Genomic DNA, 19,937 nt, shown 5'->3' with positions numbered 1-19,937 from the left:
AGGGAATGGATATGTTACCTAACAAGAAAAAAATGTAGTTTGACCTTGGTTTGCATACTTTTATGTGCCAAAATGGAAACAATAATTCAAATCCTAAACACAGGCATCTAGAGGAAGTGTGAATGCATAATGCTAATAATAACAGACAACTGTCATTCACAATACGTGAATGCAACTGATTGTTTTTTCAGCTGAGAATTCAGCACCATGGTCAAGGGCAAATAAATCTATTTCAAAACTGTTTCACCTGTTGGTAATTGTTCCCCAAAGGAAATCCAGTTTTGCAGTTTATTACTTGGATGTAGGAAGCAGGCTTATAAAGAAAATGTTCCACTTCCCCCATTTGATTAGATGACAACATAAATAAAATACCATTGGAGTGTCATTGATGGGATTTGTTAAAGTACAAGTACAGAGCAAAGGAGGAATTGCTTGACGATTACTAATTGATTTTTCTTTTACAAATGCTCTCAAAGAATCTTTATACCCACCCCCCCAAATTTTGAACTGTAGTGAATTTTACGGAAATCAACAATTGACCTTTTATAAATGACAAAAAAAAACATTGACTTGAATGGCCAGTTAATCTGTTTTGTTTTTTTGTTAACGATCAGATTAAAGATGTGGGCCAGGATGACAAAATAAAGCTCCACTCTCTTATCAGCCAAAAAAGATGTGTTGTGATTGCTGCAGTTGATTAGAAGCCCAAGTACCAACAGGAATTCATTAACATCATCAAAAACATCATTTCCTTCTCAGCTTGCATGATAATCTAAAAAGACTTTGTGCTTGCTTAGGCTTTAACACTTGTCTTTCAATTTACACCCATCTGGTCCCTTTTATTTTTGTTCTATTTGGCCACATAATATTTTAAGCATTTGAACTTGTTACTTGTGAATCAGTTTAGTGAAATTGTGTGCCTCTAGTGACTCTCTTAATTTGAATTGCAAGAATACAGTTAAGTGTTAGAATGATAGCTAAATATTTTATCATTTGATGTAATAAATATCTGGAGAAAGAAAGAATGCTTCAAGTTTAGGAATTGAGCCTTTCAGTACAGGTTATTGGTTGTCAAGACCTTCAATCAGAGGATTAGCGGATGATCACCCTATTCATCAATAATTTAGGCTCCTGGAAAGTGAAATGTCACACTGATAACGTTGTCTACTAACAATTATCTTATTACTTAAAGCGTGGTGCTAAGATATGGTCATAGCGTAGAGTTCACAATTAAAAGATATGATTACCAACAAAGAACAATCATGGCCATGGAAAGACCATGATCGTCCACATCATACAGCATGGCATATAATAAATGAACAAACTAGCAAAAACAGGTGTATTTATTTTTATGAAATTACTCAAAAGTACTTCATTACATGAAAAAATTTATGGAATACATATTTTTTTTAAATGACAAGGTTTCAATTGTGGTTAGAATGTGAGCATTTTTTTTTACAGAAGCACTCTCCAGTGATGTAGTTATAGATTGTCAGTTAACCTTTCAGTATGCACAGATACTTTGCTCTATCAATAGAAATATTCTTGCACACGAGAGCTGCTAACATCATCTGTCCTCTCAGATAGATATTAAAGTTCTTAAGGCACTAAGCAATGAAAAATGGGGAAGTTCCCCAACAGACTTGGCAAACATTTCCCCGTTCAAAGCATCTAATTATGTATCTTATTTACGTTTTGTATAAATGTGTTAGAACAGTAGTTTTTCAAATGGTAGGAAGTGCATTGGATCATCCAATGGGAGGAGGAAGAGGAAGAAGTGGTGGATAAAGAAGGAACAAATCGAGATAGATCTATTTTGCCTGCTCCATCTGTGAGGGACTCATTACCCTAAACAGTAACATCACACCTTCCCTTTCCACTTTCATTGTCTGTTGCAGTGCTAACTTGGCCAAATTATGAAAACATCACTGCAAAGTAGATTAATAAGTAAAATCAAGTATGAAAGCCATCTCACTCTTCTTATACCTACCCTTATGTTAACTGCCCTTATGTCTGACTTCTGACTTTGATACTAGGCTATTGCACGCCTGCATCAAGGCTGATGACCAAGAGTGGAACAGACTGCTGATGGCTTTGATATATGACCCGGAGCAATCCGGAAGGCACCATTTCACATTGCTCCATCATATTGTGTGCACAGAGCTTCAGGCCATTTTTCTGGCTGCAACAAGGGCACAGGCAGAGCAGCAAGGTGGAAGATGTACATTGTCATTCCAAAGTACGCAGCAGCTAGATACCTCAGCACCCCTTTTATCTGTTGAAGGTCAAATTAAGTTGGCTGCTGTGAGACTTTGCGTACTACATTGCACATTGCAGCCCATTGCCACTATACCAGCAGCCTGCACTTTGACTTTGGATGGTTACTGCAGTGGAATCTGTGGCCGGTTGGGAATCGCTGCTTTGTTGTTGGGTCTAGAAATGATCCCGCAGCCACTTCAGAAGCTATCAAATTATTCCTCCAGTGTCTTTAACAGACATATCCTATTCTCCCTCAATATATATGCCTGAAATAATCATGAAACGGAAGAATGATAGGAGGGAAATCTTTAAAGGCAAAAATAGTTAAGGATTATTTTACACTATGGGGGGATAACAGTGCACTCCTTTGTAACAGATATACTATTATCATATTTAAAAGAGCATTGGCTTCAGGCTGATCTGTGCTTTTCATACGTACAGCCAAGGAACAATTCACAATATCACACAAGGTCTTTTTTGTGTGCCAGGAAACAGAATCCACCAACCTGTGACACTGCATCACTTCCAATGCAGCTGAATATCAGGAATCTATTTTAAGGCATGGGCATGATGATCGGTTCAGTAAGTGTGATTGCACTTTAGACACCGCAGCATCTCTAACTCCATAACATTGAACTATTTCGGTCTGAATACAAAGCCCATAATAGAAACTATTATCATAATGTGCAAGGTTTTTGTATCAAGGGAGGAAGTGACATGCTGGAAAGTTTGGCTATAAAAGGACAATTCAGAAACTGTACAACCCCAGAGAAATGTAAGCAATTAACCTTAATCTTACACTCACAAAGAATTCATCAAATGCAATCGTTAGATTTGTATACAAGTGATATTGATGAGATCAGATTCATTTTAAGCCAATTGTTTTTAATGATTATTTCTTTTTGGACATTCATATAGAAATGCAAATATTTGTTTGCTAGTCTCAGTATAAATTCAGAATGAGTGGTTGGAAGCAATTTTCAATTGAACTGACCTGTTTAAAACAGTCACAGTTTGCCTGATTTCTGAGTAAATATTGGTCAAATCAACAAGATGACAGATTTCTATTTTGATTCGATTTGATGTTTTCTAATAAGTTAGACACCCAGAAAGAAGGTTTCCACCCAACAAAAGAGCTAAATAAATGTGTGTAACAATCCTCTCTGCATGGTCTTCAGTCTGATCTTAACTTATTTGAAGTGTTAATGAGAAGTTGAAAAGGCAAAGAGGTGAACATAGAATATAGGCTAATAAAGAATTCATAGGTGAGATGTACTTTGACAAATACGGACTCAACAGCACAAAGTATTCTCCTTAACACATCAAATCCACCGACCACCTGTTTATGCTAATTATAATTTTTATTCTCGTCACATTGATTACTTCTTCATATTCTACCACTCACCTACACAAGAGAACAATTTGCAATGGCCAGTTAACCTGACAATCCACACATCTTTGCGATATGGGAAGAAACCTGAACATCTACAGTAAACCCACGTAGTCACAGGGACTCCAACATACAAACCCTACATACATAACACCCAGGGTCAGGATTGACCCCAAATTGCTGAAAATACCAACCAGTAGTTCTATTAGCTCTACTGGCTGCTCCACTGTGCTTCAGTACTTAAAAAATTAATTAATTTTAAAAACATGCTAAATTGATTGCAAAGAACAATGGGTTAACATTTTCACAGGTTTGATGACCCCATATAAATCAATGGGGCTCCAGTTCTTACATCAGCTAATCCTGGTGTACAGCTGAGGGGCCAGAGACAAACTGCATCCTGATCCTCTCTCCAACACATCAGAAAGGTGTAATAAAGTGATTTCTTTCTATGGAATGATGGACAGGTAAGCTCCAGCAAAGTCACAAAAGTTATAAAATACTACGCATGGGTAAAGATAAGATTTTAGAATAATAATATGTATTTAAATATAAGGAACAGGAATTCTGCAGATGCTGGAAATTCAAGCAACACACATCAAAGTTGCTGGTGAATGCAGCAAGCCCCGGCAGCATCTCTAGGAAGAGGTACAGTCGACGTTTCAGGCCGAGACCCTTCGTCTTCTCCTATCATTTTGGATCTCCCCCTCCCCCTCCCACTTTCAAATCTCTTACTGACTCTTCCTTCAGTTAGTCCTGACGAAGGGTCTCGGCCTGAAACGTCGACTGTACCTCTTCCTAGAGATACTGCCTGGCCTGCTGCGTTCACCAGCAACTTTGATGTGTGTTATTTAAATATAAGCATAGGTTTGCAGCAATGGAATGTGTTCCATTCAGTGGGTTGAAAAACTCCTTACCTGTGTGGCCCACAGCTGTAGTACCATTACTCGGGCCTGCATATCCTTGTGTAGACCTAACTTCTGTAGGTGGCTGCAGTAACTTTGAATCCAGCTGCTTCTGTTCACTCTTGAATTTAAATTCTCCACAGACAACAGTTGCCAAAGATGCTCTTTTACTAAGTTAGCTTCTTTCTTTTCATCTAGCAAGAGAAAAAGGAATATCTGTTTATTAATATGTTGTAATCTGTGATAATTGAAAATCATTTTATCACAATGTCCAAAAATAACAGATAAGTTTATCAAAGAGACAAAGGGAGACTGCAGGTACTGGCATTCTGGATAACACCCCTAAAATGCTGGAAGAACTCAGTGAGTCAGGCAGCCTCTATGAAGGGGAATAAACAATCTATGTTTCAGGCTGAGATCCTTCATCAGGACTGGAAAGGAAGGCGGCAGAAGCCAGAAAAAAGGGCAAGAGGAGGGGGAGATACACGAGCTGACAGGGAATATGTGAAAGGTTTATCTTATCTGTGAGTATTTGTAATTCTATTTACATTTGTTTTTTTAAAACTTTTTCCTTAAACATTATTTCATTCATGGTGTGCTCACCTGCAGATAACATGGAGCGGACTATTTTCATCAAGAGTTGGTCTAGTCTCTTGTATATATTATAGACTTCTGATGAATTAATTTTATCTTTAGTTTTGGATGTTTGTCCATAATTTTGTGCAGCTTCATTCCCATACAGTGTGAGATATCCTGCCCTAATTAAACAACAAAAAATAACATTACATCTGATGGTCACAATGACAAATATGGACTGCTGACAATAATCTTAACACTCTTTCCTAAATTATTTAAATGGAAAATATTTTGTTTTCAAATAACGTTCCTCATTTGTAATACCACTTATTTCTTGTTGCTCATAAATCCAAGTGCATTTCAAAGCCTTCCATATAAGAATATATTTTCTGATTATTACAACTCAATTTTCAACATGGGTAGAATAGGCAGTTGGAATTTTGACAGAAACCTCAATTTACTTGAAATTATGATTGGGCTGGAATGGTGGGTATTCTAAGTGGTCAGATAAAGCTCTTGAAGAAAGGAGCAGAACTTATTACAATCTTATAATCACCAGTAATGGATTGCCACATATCATGACTTCCAATTTAATAATCTTATTTATATGAAGTGAGCCTTTCCGGAAGAGTCCTTCAATATTGGCAATTAGTCAGCATTTAACAAAGAGATTCATGTTTTTGGTACTGTAATGTAATCCATCAGTTTAGTGAAGATTTATGGGATAAGGATTCTCATTTGTTTACTTTACTATCTTTCAGAATAATTGTTCAGAAATTTTGACTGAGGTATTTTTAGTTAGTTATCACTTCATTTACAATGCAGTCCTCAGAGGAGACCTGTCATTTCTACTTTAGTTGCACAAAGAAAAGAGACAAGCAGGGAAATGTACCTGGTTCCCATTTTTACACTCATCCACAGTCACAGGCACAGTGGCCTTGGTACAGCAAGGAAAACTCTCTTTAGCAGAACAGTATTGTCCTGGTCAATATCTATTTCTCAATTGACATCACAGATTGAGGCAGCAGTGTTCAGGCCCCAGAACGGATCGGGGCCACTGAACTCGATGTCTGGACAGAGACTTGCGCGTTGTACCGAATTGGAGAGGGCCAATCGAGGCGGTGGGGTCCAGGCCCCCTGAGTGCATCAAGGTGATTGAGCCCGATGGTTGGACATTGATTTTGGCAATGGGCCAGATTGAAAAGATTAGGGTGTCAGGGCCCAAGGCACGGGAGGGCTGGTTCAGATCACTGCTCGCTGAACTATGCTGAACTATGGGACCCTCTTTATGGACTTTAGTTCAGAATGCGATTTGCTTGGGTGATGTGCTTTTTTTTCTCTCTGCACATTGGGTGTTCGACGGTCTTTATTAAAAATATATATATGGGTCCTTTTGAGTTTAGTTTCTTAGTTTCATGGCTGCCTGTTAGGAAACGAATCTCAAGGCTGTATAATGTATACATACTTTGATAATAAATGTACTTTGAACTTTAAAGCTGATCATCGTCAAATCACCTTTTGAAATGACTAATTGTTGCTACTTTTTTATATTACAACATCAGAAAATACTTTGTTAGATGCACTTCATGACATCATTTGTTTTTTTTAGCCTCACGTGAAATATAGTCACAGCAGTGAGATTGCATGGAAGCTGACTCCTCAGGCAAACTTCATCAATGTGAGCATTGTGAGCAGCTGCCAAGTTTATCAGAGCCCTGAGTTTTTCTTCTTTTCAAGAAGATATCATAAATCACAAAAAGATAGCATTTTAAAAGACCAAAACTGCATAATAAACCTATGAGTCAATGTAAAGTTACAAATAGGGGCAGAGCAAAATTACAATGGGGCCTATATCACTTATCAGATTGTCATTTGAAGGAAGCTTTTCAAATGCAAAATGCAGCGACAAGTTTATTTTTCTCTCCTACATGTGAGCAGGAGAAAATTTAGCTGCAGCCAGACACTTATAATATTTAGCATTTAACATATTCATCTGATGCTGATGAATTTTTAGTTTCTTCAGCAAAGTCCTAGTTTAAATGTAGAACTTATGTTATCAATCACTCAACAGTTAATGCATTTTATTAATAATTTTAGATTTATATCTTACATACTGATTAATTTCTATACATTAGAAGATAGAACATAAGCTATTAGCATATTTTTTCATTACTAAATATTCAATAAATTTTTAAAAAATTGTTTAATATACACAGATCTATTTCAGTCCCTGTTGGAAACTAATGGGCTACATGCTCAGATTTAAGAGTGACATCCACACCAGCTATATAGTTCCTGAGTACAATAAGATGGACTCATGACTTCATAATCTACCCAATCTTATTGTCTACCTTCACTGTACTTTCTCTGTAATTGTGACACTTCATTCTGCATCGGTTATTGTTTTTATCTTTTACTCCTTCAATACACTGTCTAATGAATGCAAAACAATCTTTTCAAGATCTGCAGCAATAATAAACCAATTTCAGATCCAATTCTAAGCAGACAGCTGATTAAAACACTACCTGAACATTGTATCATAACAGAAGTTGAATAGTCCTTCCTGCTCCCAGGTGTACGTTCTGTCATTTTCATCTGTTAGCAACAATGTTTTAAGATTAGATAGCATTGCATCTGTGAGTGAAGAAAGATTTTTTCCTTGGAGATGCCTGCCATAACAAAAATATGCAACATTAACAGTCAAAATAATAGCTGCCATTTACACTCATAAAATGCCTGGTTCCCCTTTCCAGTTGTGTTACCATATTCTCCATGGTTCCCACTTTATACTATTGTCAATGTTATAAATATTATAATGTTATAAATGCTATGATCTCTCTCTCTTCTCTTATCCAACTCTGTTGAGATCTTCCACTTCTCCACCGCAAGCTCTGATCCCTTATACTTATAAGTTATCAGCCCATCTCAGATGTTCTTTCATCTTCAATGTCTTAGAACATGATGTCATTTTCCACCATGACTGCCATCCCTTTGAGAAATCAACATTCCGTAAAAATCTGTATCTTAATATTACCAGTTGAATTTATTCTCCCACTAAGTTGCCAAGACAAATCAAAGTGACTTTCTATATGATTGTGGTTAAGTTAAATTATTCCTCTTTGGCCTAGAAATTGAATCATTTAAGCTCTTTTTTTACTGTGCCAACTCCATACAGGATAAAAAAACTACTTAATGCATCTTGGATTTCAACAGGAAATAGCTTTGCTGGGTTAAAAACACAAGAGATTTGCGGATGCTTTAATCCAGAGTAACTCACAAAATGCTGGAGGAATTCAGCAGGTCAGGCAGCATCTATGGAGATGAATAAAGAGTCGATGTTTCAGGCTGGGAACCTTCATTGGGTCCTGCATATGAGACTGACACGAAGTTTGGAACTTTTGTTCTCTAGGGCAAGTTGGCAAATTGGATCTAAAATTGGAATGGTAATTGAAAGCAAATGGTGACGGTGGAGGGCTGCTTTTGTGATTGGAAATGTGATTGTGACAAGTGTCAGTGCTGTGTTCCAAAAATAGAGCATAGAACATTACAGCACAGTACAGGTTCTTCAGCCCATGATGTTATGCTGCCCTTTTAATCCTACTCTAAGATCAATCTAATAGTTCCTTCCTCATAGCCCTCCATTTATCCTATCCTTAGATAGGGCATGTGCCTATCTAAGAGTTTCTTAAATACCCCTAATGCACCTGCCTCTACTACCAACCCTGGAAGGGTTTTCCATGCACTCACCACTCTTTGTATAAAGAACTTACCTCTGACATCCCCCCAATCACCATAATATTATGCCCCTCATACACATTAGAGATCTGTACATGAATAGAGGAGGTATGATTAGAAAGTCTGCATACAAAGTGTTTTTGAAGTGAAGAGGATAGCTGCAGGCTATAAGATGAAACTGATCAGTTGTTAAAGTGCACAGATGGAATTTAATTTTAAAGAAGATGGGGTGACGCTCTTTAGGAGGACCAATCAGTGCACAAAATATATAATGAATGGACAGGCTTTAGGAAAACTTGAGGAACAGATGACCTTGGTATAGAAAACCAAAGATCCCAGAAGGTGATGGAAAATACAGATAAGGCATTGAAGAAGGTATACAGTCTTCTTTAGCCAGGGTTTAGAAGCCAGAGAGGTTATTGTACAAATTTATAAAATGCCAGACCACAACTAGAGGATTGTGTGCAACACTCATTGCTAGATAGCAAGAAAGATGTAGTTGCATTGGAGATGGTGCAGAGGAGGTTCGCCAGAATGTTGCTTAGATGCGGTGATTCACCTTTGAGGAGAGACTGGATTGGTGATGTTGTTTTTCTTGAAGAAGAAGAAGAGGCTGAAAGAGAATTGTTAAGGTAATAGCCAAAACACTTCCACCATATCAGAAGCATTTAAAACTGGAGTGCACATATTTAAGGAACAAGGAAGGTTTAGAAGAGATCTGAGGAAGATGTTTCATCCTGATGCTGGTTGTAATCTGGAACCCATTGTATGAGTGGAAGGTGGAGGCAGGTACTCCAACAACATTTAATAAATATCTAACTGAACATTTAAAGTGGTGGGGCATGAAAGTGATGAACCAAGTGTTGGTCGATAGGATTAGTATACACAGATGGGTTGCAGCGCTTGCTTCTCTGCTGTATGATACCATGGCCCCATTAACTATGTGCAATTTACAGCCTTCCTTATGTTAAAAAAAAAGCAAATCCTGGAGCAAGTCTACAAGAATATCAATATTTAACTATCTGCATCTATCAGTCTAAACTCTTAATGCTCAGCATATACCATGTGTCCTTGTTGGGTCTCAGACTTGTTGCAGCAATACACCACAGAGATGCACACTGCAGTGATGAGTCAATAACCTTGGGCAACTCGCGTCCAGGGAGTTGAAATGTACAGAAATTGAAGGGAGGGGGTGTGATACTGAAGATGTATCCCCTCTTCATTTCCTTTTCCCTTCACCACAAACTTTTCTGCTACTGGAGTGTGACTGCTATAGAGGAAGTAATACTTAGCTGCACCTCCAACCTAAGAGCATGAACAATGATTTCTCTAACTTCCAATAATATTCCCCCACCTTCTTTCTGATTATCCTCCCACCTCTTTTCTTCTCTTCACCTCCCTCCTCTGAATTTCCTTTCTTCTATGTTCCACTGTCATCTTCTTTTAGATTCCCTCTTCTTCAACCCTTTACATTTTCCTCTCATATCCTCCCAACTTCATTCCTTCTCCCGCACCCATCCATTTTCCCACTCACCTGCCACCTTGTAATCCTTTCCTTCCCCCGCTCTCATATTCTGGCTTTTGCCCCCTTCCTTTCTAGTCCTAATCAACACTCTTGGCCCGAAATGGCAACTGCTTATTCATTCATGAACTTTGATCATTCAAAATTCTAAGTAAATTTATTACCAATGCACATATATGCCACTTTACAAAACCTTGAAATTCATTTTCTTGTGGATGTACCCAGTAAGTCCATAATAGAATCAATGAAAGACAGTACCAGCTGGGGCAATCAACCAGTGAGCAAAAGACAACAAACTGTGCAAATACAAAAAGAAAAAAATAATAATAAATAAATATCGAGAACGTGAGATCAAGAGTCCTTGAAAGTAAATCCATCAGTTGTGAGAACATTTCAATGATGGGGCGATGAATTTTCAAGACCCTGATGGCTAAAGGGTAGTAACTTTTCCTGAACCTGATGGTGGAAGTTCAGAGGCTCCTGTACCTTGTTCTTGATGGCAGCAGTGAAAAGAGGGCATGTCCTGGGTGGTGGGGTCCTTGATGATGGATGTTGCTTTCCAGCAACAGTGCTCTATGTAGATGTCCACAATGGTGGGGAAGACTTTACCCCTAATGGGCTGTACCACTACCTTTTGTAGGATTTTTCCATTCAAGGACATTGGCATTTCCATACCAGGGTGTGATGTAGCTGGTCAATATTCTCTCCACCACACATCAACAGAACTTTGTCAAAGCTTTAGATGTCATGCTAAGTCTTCACAAACTCCTAAGGAAGCAGAGGTGCTGCTGTGTCACTCTCATCATTATCAGATTTTTTATCAACAGAATGCAGATTAATGCTCTTTTTGAAACTTTCCTCTAACCTCGGCAATCCATTTTCTTTATCTGCCTGGCATGCTCTTTGCATGTATCCAACTTTGTTGCATTTTCTGCAAGTTTCACCTTTAAACCTGCTTTTGTCTGATATATATGAGTTCCTGCCATAACAGTAACACAATTTGTTCAGCCAGACCAGTTTCTGTTTAAACATTACAAGTTTAAACTCACTGCCATTCCTGACTGCAACTCCATTATGTCTCTGTCTCCTGTTTCCATTGACACAGCTATTTCAACTGTTCTTCTAAATGTAAGTTGTACTTCAGTTTGGAGCCATTTTTGAATGCTTTCTTGTAAGTTTCCGCTAAACGATCACTCAACTCTTTAGTGAACTGACAATGCTCAGACAACATCATCAATTCAGGCACATATGCTGAAATGAACCTCCTCTTTTTGATTCTACTTATGAATCCTAAAGTGTTCTACAATCAACAATGGCTTTGTTTCTAAATATTCCCGCATTACGTTCACAATATCAGCAAAGCTCATATCAGCTGATTTGGTTGGAGCAGTCAAACTTCTAAGCAAATGTAGGCTTTTAAACCCAATTGCACTCAGCAAAACTGGCATCCACTTTTGATTGGCTATTCCATTTGCTTTAAAATACTGATTAATTCTCTTAGTATACAATATCCATTTATCTCTTGTGCAATTGAACATGTCAATCTTTCTGATATAGTCAGCCATTTCTGCATTTTTTAATTTTTTGATTATTATCACTCTTTAAGAACCTGTTTATAAACTCACTCTTTATAAACGGTGAATTTGTCTGTTTTTGGATTGTTTAAAAAAAACTTGATCATCTCAGTCTCCTTTTCTAACTAGACATGTGCTGGGCTTTTTTTAAAATCATGAATGTCTCACTGTGCTTTTTTAAATTGGGATGTCTTCCTGCACTTGTACAGGTATTTGGTTGCCTCGAGTTCATTTAAAACTTTCTCATTGCCACTTTTATGTGTTGCAACTCCAAACATAAAACTAATTGAAAGCAAAAAGACGGAGCCGGCAGTAACGCGTCTAACTTTGTTTTTGCTTTAAGCGAGGTGCTCAGGTATGACGTGGCAGTGTGATGACATATGCCATTCACATACTATTACATACTACTTATAATGAATTATTAAAACAAACAAAGAATGCCCAATCAAACAATATATTTATAATATTATTCAAATATCACTGAAATATTAAATACACAACAGTTTCTCAGGAGGGAGTTGATATTTTTCATCACCAATCTCTTAAAGCACTTTATCACAGAGGATTTAAGTGCCTCTGGATGATACTTATTGAGGCAGGTTACCATATTCTTCTTAGGCACCAGTATAACTGAAGACTGGTTAAAACAGGTGGGTACCTCAGACAGTTGAGAAGTTAAAGATATTAGTGAAAAGTCCAACCACTTGATCAGCACAGACCTTTAGTCACTTGGTCAGATACCCTTCTGGGTTGGATGCTTTTCATGGGTTCACCCTCCTGAAGGATGATATCACATCAGCCTCGGCAGCTGAAATCATAGAGTCGTCGGGGACTGTTGGAGTTCATGAGGTGTCTCCATGGTTTGATGGTTCAATGGAGAAATTTAAGGTGGGGGGTTATATGGGAGGCAGGGTTTAAGGGTCGGCACAACATTGTGGACCGAAGGGCCTGTACTGTACTGTACTGTTCTATGGTCTATGTCAAATGTAATTTCCCTTTCATAAAGCCACATTGACTCTGCTAGATTTTGTATGAGTTTATAAATGTCCTCCTGCTTAATGACAGGTTTCTGCATTTTCCTAATGATAGATGTTAGGCTAACTATCCTTCTACATTTGCAGTGCTTGGATTGGCAACAGCATATCCTCCATGGTCTCCATCACTACACGTCCCCCACAGAGCTGTGCGCTTAGCAACTCTACCCCTCCACCCCGCTCTACTCACTTTACACTTAATGTGGATACGCACAGCCTCCAATGCTGTATTCAAGTTTGCTGAATCATTGCTGTCTTGAATCAAAGGTGGTGACGAATCAGCATATAGGAGGGAGATTGAAAATCTGGCTGAGTCATGCCATAACAACAACATCTTACTTGATGTCAGCAAGGCCAAGCAAATGATTGTTGGCTTCAGGAGGAGGAAATTTGTGTGTATTGAAAATTTTGGTAGTATTTGAGTAATATTGTAAATATATTATTTGAGTAAGCATTCTTTTTCTTTAAATATTTACTTACAGGTTATATGTATAAATACATGAATTGCATACGTCATCACGCCACCACAGGATATGTATGCATGAAGTAAGTACGAAGTTGGACCTGCATACCCAGACTCCCATGTCTTCTGTTAAATTAGTTTAATGTTTTGAAGTTACAAAACATAACTGAAACCAGAGGTCTATGAGCCAATCCTCATTGGAGGATCGGAGGTCAAGAGCGTAAGCAACATTAAATTCCTCGGTGTTATTATTTCGGAGGACCTGTGCATAATTACAAAGAAAGCATGGCAGCACCTCTACTTCCTTAGGAGTTTGAGAATATTCAGAATGACCTCTAAAACGTCGAAAAAACTTCTATATATGTGTAGGGGAGAGTATATTGACTGGCTGCATCACTGCCTGGTATGGGAACACCAATGCCCTTGAATGGAAAACCCCACAAAAAGTAATGGATATGACTCAGTTCATCACAAGTAAGCCTTCCCACCACAGAGCACACCTACAAACTATAATGGTTGTTATTCTATTATGGATTTATTGAGTATGCCCACAAAAAAATGAATCTCAGGGTTGCATATGGTGACATGTGTGTACGTTGATAATAAGTTTACTTTCTACTTAGAACTCTGGGTCCTAAATAGAACCTGGGGAATTTCAGCAGAATCCAACCAATGCTTCAATTACCTCAGCAACTGCTTCTTTTTAAGATTTCTCAATGTTTAAATTCATACAATATCAATGGTGAGTTAGCTTTTCTCAGTTTTAATTTATCAAATAGCTTTCTAGATTTTAATGACATAAACCTATGCTTTAGAAAATAAGTGTCAGAATATTTCTATGCCCAATAATTCTTTAAGAAATGAGTTGGTACCCGCACCATTGCACAACTTCTCACGAAGCAGCTTTTCCAAGGCATTTGCATTTAAGTTAATGACTAAGTCATTGCAGGATTTTCAAAGTGCATCTGCTGATTTTGATACTGAATTGTTTTGGTTTTTGAGTCCTAGATGATTAACAGCCCATGTCTGAAGTGAGATTCCAGAAACTTGCGTTAAGGAATGGATGACTTACAGATATATTATCTTGACAAAAAATATTTGAGAAGATAAGCTTCCTAACAGACTGCTAAATTTAAATGAGGATAACAATAATATAAAGCAGCCATGATAAGAAGCCATAATAGGTCAGGATTACAGAAACCACAAAATCAACTGCAAGATAGAGGCCTGAAACTTCCATTAACAACACAGCTAAGGCGAGAGATAGAAACGTTTGCACAGTTACATTGCGCATAATTTATATTTTAATTTGTGAATGCTAATTATCTAATGCTATGTGGCTGTGATATTGCTGCAGCTAAGTATCTCTGCATCTATGCACATGTGCACATGACAATGATAATTAACTCAAAACTAACTCAAGTTCTCAGATAGTTCTAACATACTACATACTTTCAATGTTTTTATTTTATTTCAGTTTCAACATCTGCAATATTTGAATTAGTTTTCGTCTTTCTTCTTCTTCCCTCTTTATAAAGTAACACTTTTAATAGTGCATTTAATCTTTAATGATTTGTGAATGTCGTATGTTTAGCAATGAACATTCACCGATAGTATTGACAGGAGGGTCATTTGGAGGCCAAGGCTTTTGTACCACTTCCTAGAGATGCTGCCTGGCCTGCTGTGATCACCAGCAACTTTGATGAGTGTTGCTTCACTTTTACAAATGGTTTCAGTGGAATTCCCACTCTACAGAGACTTTACTACTTAAGGTCTTGTCAATCGGACTAGATTGGGGCTGGCTCCTTTTTGCAAGATCACACCAGAGGACACATTTGAAGTGAGGGTAGTTTTACCCTGTAGGCAAGTGCTTTTTGAGCAGCTTTTTTTGAAATTTTGGGCCAATGTTTTTTAAACATCTCTGTAAATTCCACATCAAGCATACAGATACTTGACTGGCAGTATGTTCGTGGTGAGCCAAAGGTTCTGTTTTTGTGCCATATGACACCATGACTCTATAGTCTAATGAATTATAGATGTTCAGGCATCTATAAAGACTAAATATTTTTTATCTGAATCTTAACTCTTTGCGAAATTTCACACAATCGAATAATTTATCTTTTAAATACACTTCAGATTGTATCTTAGTTTAATTCAGAATGCTTACATTTTCATCAAAGCTTTCTCTTCATTTGGATCATAGTCAGGAAGTCGAACGTTGAACATTTTATCCATTAAAGTTAACGAATATTTTGTAAAGTCCAACTTTGCACTGGATTCTGATACAACTGCATCGAATGAGTGAGGATCAAATAAGAAAGTTACATATCGCCCTGCCATTCGGACCTGAGTGAAAAGAAAACATGATCAAGAATCCAGACTTAGTAGGCACATATAGAATGCCACAAAACTTAGGCGTGTGAATTTAAGTTTCACATAGCACTCAAACAGTACTAAAGGCAAATCCATGACCTACCTTTACTTTCAATCCCACATTTGCTCATCTTTAAGTAAAAGAGAAAATTATCACTGAAGAATCTCTACATAATATGAATAAAATTGATGTGACACATGTAAACCGTTCTTTCTCCAAAATCTAGTGAAATTTAAGAGACTACTTGACAGGTATATGGAGGAATTTAAGGTGGGGGATTATATGGGAGGCAGGATTTAAGGGTCTGCATAACACTGTGGGCCGAAGAGCCGGTACTGTGCTATACTATTCTATGTTCTATGTTCTTTCATAGACAGTTATTTTTTGCAAACCACATTTCCTTTTTTCATGTTCTGTTCTGCTTTAGAGTTAAGTTTTTTTCCCAATATATCAAAAGGCAGACCAATGGAAGAGCTCAGCAAGTTAAGTTCTGCAGACAGAAGGTGTCAACATTTTGGGTAAGGGACCTGCGTCAGGAACCATGTGAGGTAGTGGGGTGGGGGTAGGGAAGATAAACAAAACAAGATGCAAAACAGTTAGATGGATGAGTGTGTGATGAAGAAGAACTGGGGGCAGGTTGGGCTGCCCCACTAATTTCATCCTTTTATTTTGTTTTGTTTTACCACCTGAGATCTCTTTCTTTTACTTTTTAATGTCTGTTCATTTATAACTGAAAGCAGCCATGTTAATTTTCCAGATTATTGAGATTCAGGGCACAGAAGGGATCAATTTGAATCATTGTATTCATCCCAGCTAACAAAGAATTTTTGAAACAAATTGCATGCCCCATCTCTTAGTATGTAGCTTTGAGGTACATCCAGTAACCTTCCAGGTATATTTTAAGTAGCTCATATTAAGTCATTATAGCAGAGTAGGAAACAAACCAACCAATTTCCTGACGAAGGGTCTCGGCCTGAAACGTCGACTGCGCCTCTTCCTATAGATGCTGCTTGGCCTGCTGCGTTCACCAGCAACTTTGATGTATGTTGCTTGAATTTCCAGCATCTGCAGAATTCCTGTTGTTTGCAACCAATTTGAGTTGCCTTTAATCTCAAAGTGATGTTAACTACATTTGCTTTTCTTCTGTTATGTTGATTTAGGGTGTATTGACATGGAAACTAAAGATAATTTGGTTTTCCTTCAAATAATGCCATGAGACTTTTTTTTATCCATCCGAGAAGGCAAAAGGAACACCAGATTAACATCTGGTCCCAAAGGTAGAACCACTGGCAGTGCAGAACTCTTTCATGAATTTCAAGTGTTTGATATCTCCTGATCAAGATATCGACCCAAAATGTTTTTTGTCTAACCACAAAATACTCTGTAGATGCTGGGGTCAAAGCAACACTCACAACACGCTGGAGGAACTCCAGCGACCTGCTGAGTTCCTCCAGCGTGTTGTGAGTGATGTTTTTTGTTTATTTCCCTCAATAGATGCCACCTGGACTGTGGAGTTCCTCTGGCTTTTTGTGTGCTTCTCCAGATTTCCAGCATCTGCAGACTATTGTGTCTGCATCTTAATCTATATCTTAATATTCAGTTCTGTGGAGTGTGACTTGAAACTCCTTCTTTCTAACTCAGAGCCAGAAGTGCCATCAACTAACTTGCATTCTGAATCTGGTTATGGCTAACTAGATGACTAAGGCACTATTGATGTTCAACTAAAAAAACAAAACAATATATTGTTTATATATTCTTTATCTGAAGAAGCAAATATGAGTAGAGTACTTTGCCTTAATATTTGTAATTAATATTCCATGGGTTGTGTTTAAGAGAGAGGACACTGTCAATACGTGCAACCTTTGTTAATGACAAGGCAACTCACTACGATGTATCCCCAGGTACACTTGTAACAAAGGTTTCTGTACAGCAACCCACAGGGAAGCATTGTACTGGACTGCATTGGACCAAGCCCATGCCTTACAGTCGCCTCCTGATAAGGAGTTGTCCTTATCTTTTCTGGCTGCAATGCTCTCAGTGCTCTACTAGTCTTAGTGTTATTCATACAGAGTGGTCTGCACACTGTGACTACACTGCTGATGGTACAAATTAAGGCCCCCTTCTTCTGCACCTCCTTGATGGCTTCCTGAGAATTTATGTCGTTATAAGGCCTTTTCTGCAGTTTCAAAATAATTTTTATGTAAATTAATTCATTTAAAGCTACATTCAACAGTTAGAAATTTCAGTAAATTATAATAATGTGAAAAACAGAACCCTCTTCCATGTTAACAAATCAGAGGACTCTGTTCAGTTGAATGGGGCTACACCAGATGCACAAACTATAACTGGTGGAATAGTAAGGGTTTGGATACAAGGTGCATCTAAACCACCTCCCTCCACACTCGCCCCCCCCCACCCGAGGTCAGTACAAATAGATTACCCAGAATATGTTGACACTGCACTTCAGCTAGTCAGGAGTTCCCTGTGAAACCAGCAGCTAAACTTTAGTGTAATATGACAACCAGAGGAAAGCTTTGTGCTGATAATATACTGCAACCAGACACATTTACTGGCACGTTTTGAAGGAACACTTGGCAAGAAGAACTTTAACCTAAGATACTGTTCTGTTTCTGTAGGTAAAATGAGGTAAAAATGCTTTGGTTCTGAATGTACTATCATAAGTTGATACATTCCTTGGCAAATTTTAATGGTAATCTTAATTAAAAAAAAATCTCTCAATGTATGGGTGAAACTGCTGGAATGTTGTTGGGAGAAACTGCAGAGCATCATTTCCACATGCGTTATCAATTTATCAGGATGCTTTCTGTAGTCATTCACCTGATTCTTGCTTGAAACTTGAGAACTCAACATTGAAAGTCAAAAATCAAATTTCAGGAAGGTCTTTAATGGGTGCATAACAGTCCTAATGGACAAACACAGGCAGGATTGAGAAAGGCCAGCTGAAAAGGAACACGGCAGTAAAGAAAACAGATACTGTAAATAGCACAGGCTTCTGATGCGAAAAATGAATCCAGAGATCCAAAAGGTAATGCTGTCAGATCATGCACTAAATGCAGCAATGCTGTAGCAACAACGTAGTCCATGACAAAAAGACATATTACTTGTAAGATTGGTGCTAGACTTAGAAGTAGCAATATGTAGTCATTGTTATTTTGACACCAATGTTAACCCAGATGTAATAACATCTGTAAAATTTAATCCTACCTGTAATAATCTAATAGGACCCTGAGGAAAAATTCAACCAAAATATCATTGTCCCAACATGCTTTCTCCTTTGACATGTTTAATTAATCCTGTTTCCCCTTTCAAGTGTTTGATTCTTTGCACCACTAGAGGGCAGTAGGAGCTATTATCTTTTTGGAGTATGTTGAACAACTTTGCAAAGTATCAAACTGAAACAGTCTCACTAACAATAACAGCAATAGATCTTTACCAATGTCTTATCAAACAAAAATTTACATTTCAATGTGCACTTTCTTTTTTATAATTTTGCACATCAATATGGTATAAATTAGTGCATGTTTATATTCAGGCATTTAAATATAACTAACTATTTTGATTCACAGAAGTGGACTGTTCTGCATTTCATTTAGAAAATTAGAAGTGTTGTATAACTAAAGAGGCTATATATCCCAGAGCGATTGCATTTGAAGTCACTTTGAAGTGACAATAGAAATAAAATCAGTGCTTAGGTTATTCCAAAAGCAATGTTAAATCAAAACAAGTATATCTGGAAGTTTGCACATATATGCTTAGAATTAGGACCATTCCACCTTATTTTTTATTAAAATAGCACATAAGAGATATTTGATGCGAGTTAAGTAGAGTAAAAGTTATTTCTGCTAAAACAACAATTATTTTAAATAGACTCAGAACACTTCTAAAAAAAAACTAGAAAAAAATCTGTGGATACTGGAAATCCAAGCAGTACACACAAAATGCTGGTCTGGCAGCAACTATGAAAAAGAATAAACAATCAGCATTTTGGGCCAAGACACTTCATTAGGGCAGGACTTCATCAGAAGTTATTCCAAAAACAATTTACCACAGGCATCTGACTTTTGCTGGTGGTTATTTGCATAGG

General features: G+C 37.6%; 1 protein-coding gene across 1 annotated transcript in view; it reads right to left on the bottom strand.

Annotated features, from left to right (window-relative positions):
- The window catches only part of ptgis (prostaglandin I2 (prostacyclin) synthase), a 62,446-nt gene that overhangs the window by 18,138 nt on the left and 24,371 nt on the right, over window positions 1–19,937 (bottom strand). The window contains exons 4-7 of the mRNA XM_063041389.1: window positions 15,626–15,804; window positions 7,656–7,799; window positions 5,158–5,312; window positions 4,567–4,748 (exon numbers count right to left, since the gene is read on the bottom strand). Coding sequence (XP_062897459.1) covers window positions 4,567–4,748; window positions 5,158–5,312; window positions 7,656–7,799; window positions 15,626–15,804 — 660 coding nt within the window. The remainder of the gene's footprint in view (window positions 1–4,566; window positions 4,749–5,157; window positions 5,313–7,655; window positions 7,800–15,625; window positions 15,805–19,937) is intronic.

Source organism: Mobula hypostoma, chromosome 2 (genome assembly GCF_963921235.1).
Source record: "Mobula hypostoma chromosome 2, sMobHyp1.1, whole genome shotgun sequence".
Classification (NCBI taxonomy): Eukaryota; Metazoa; Chordata; class Chondrichthyes; order Myliobatiformes; family Myliobatidae; genus Mobula; species Mobula hypostoma.
Note: the sequence above shows the minus strand (reverse complement) of the source record. Positions and strands in the feature narration are given on the sequence as shown.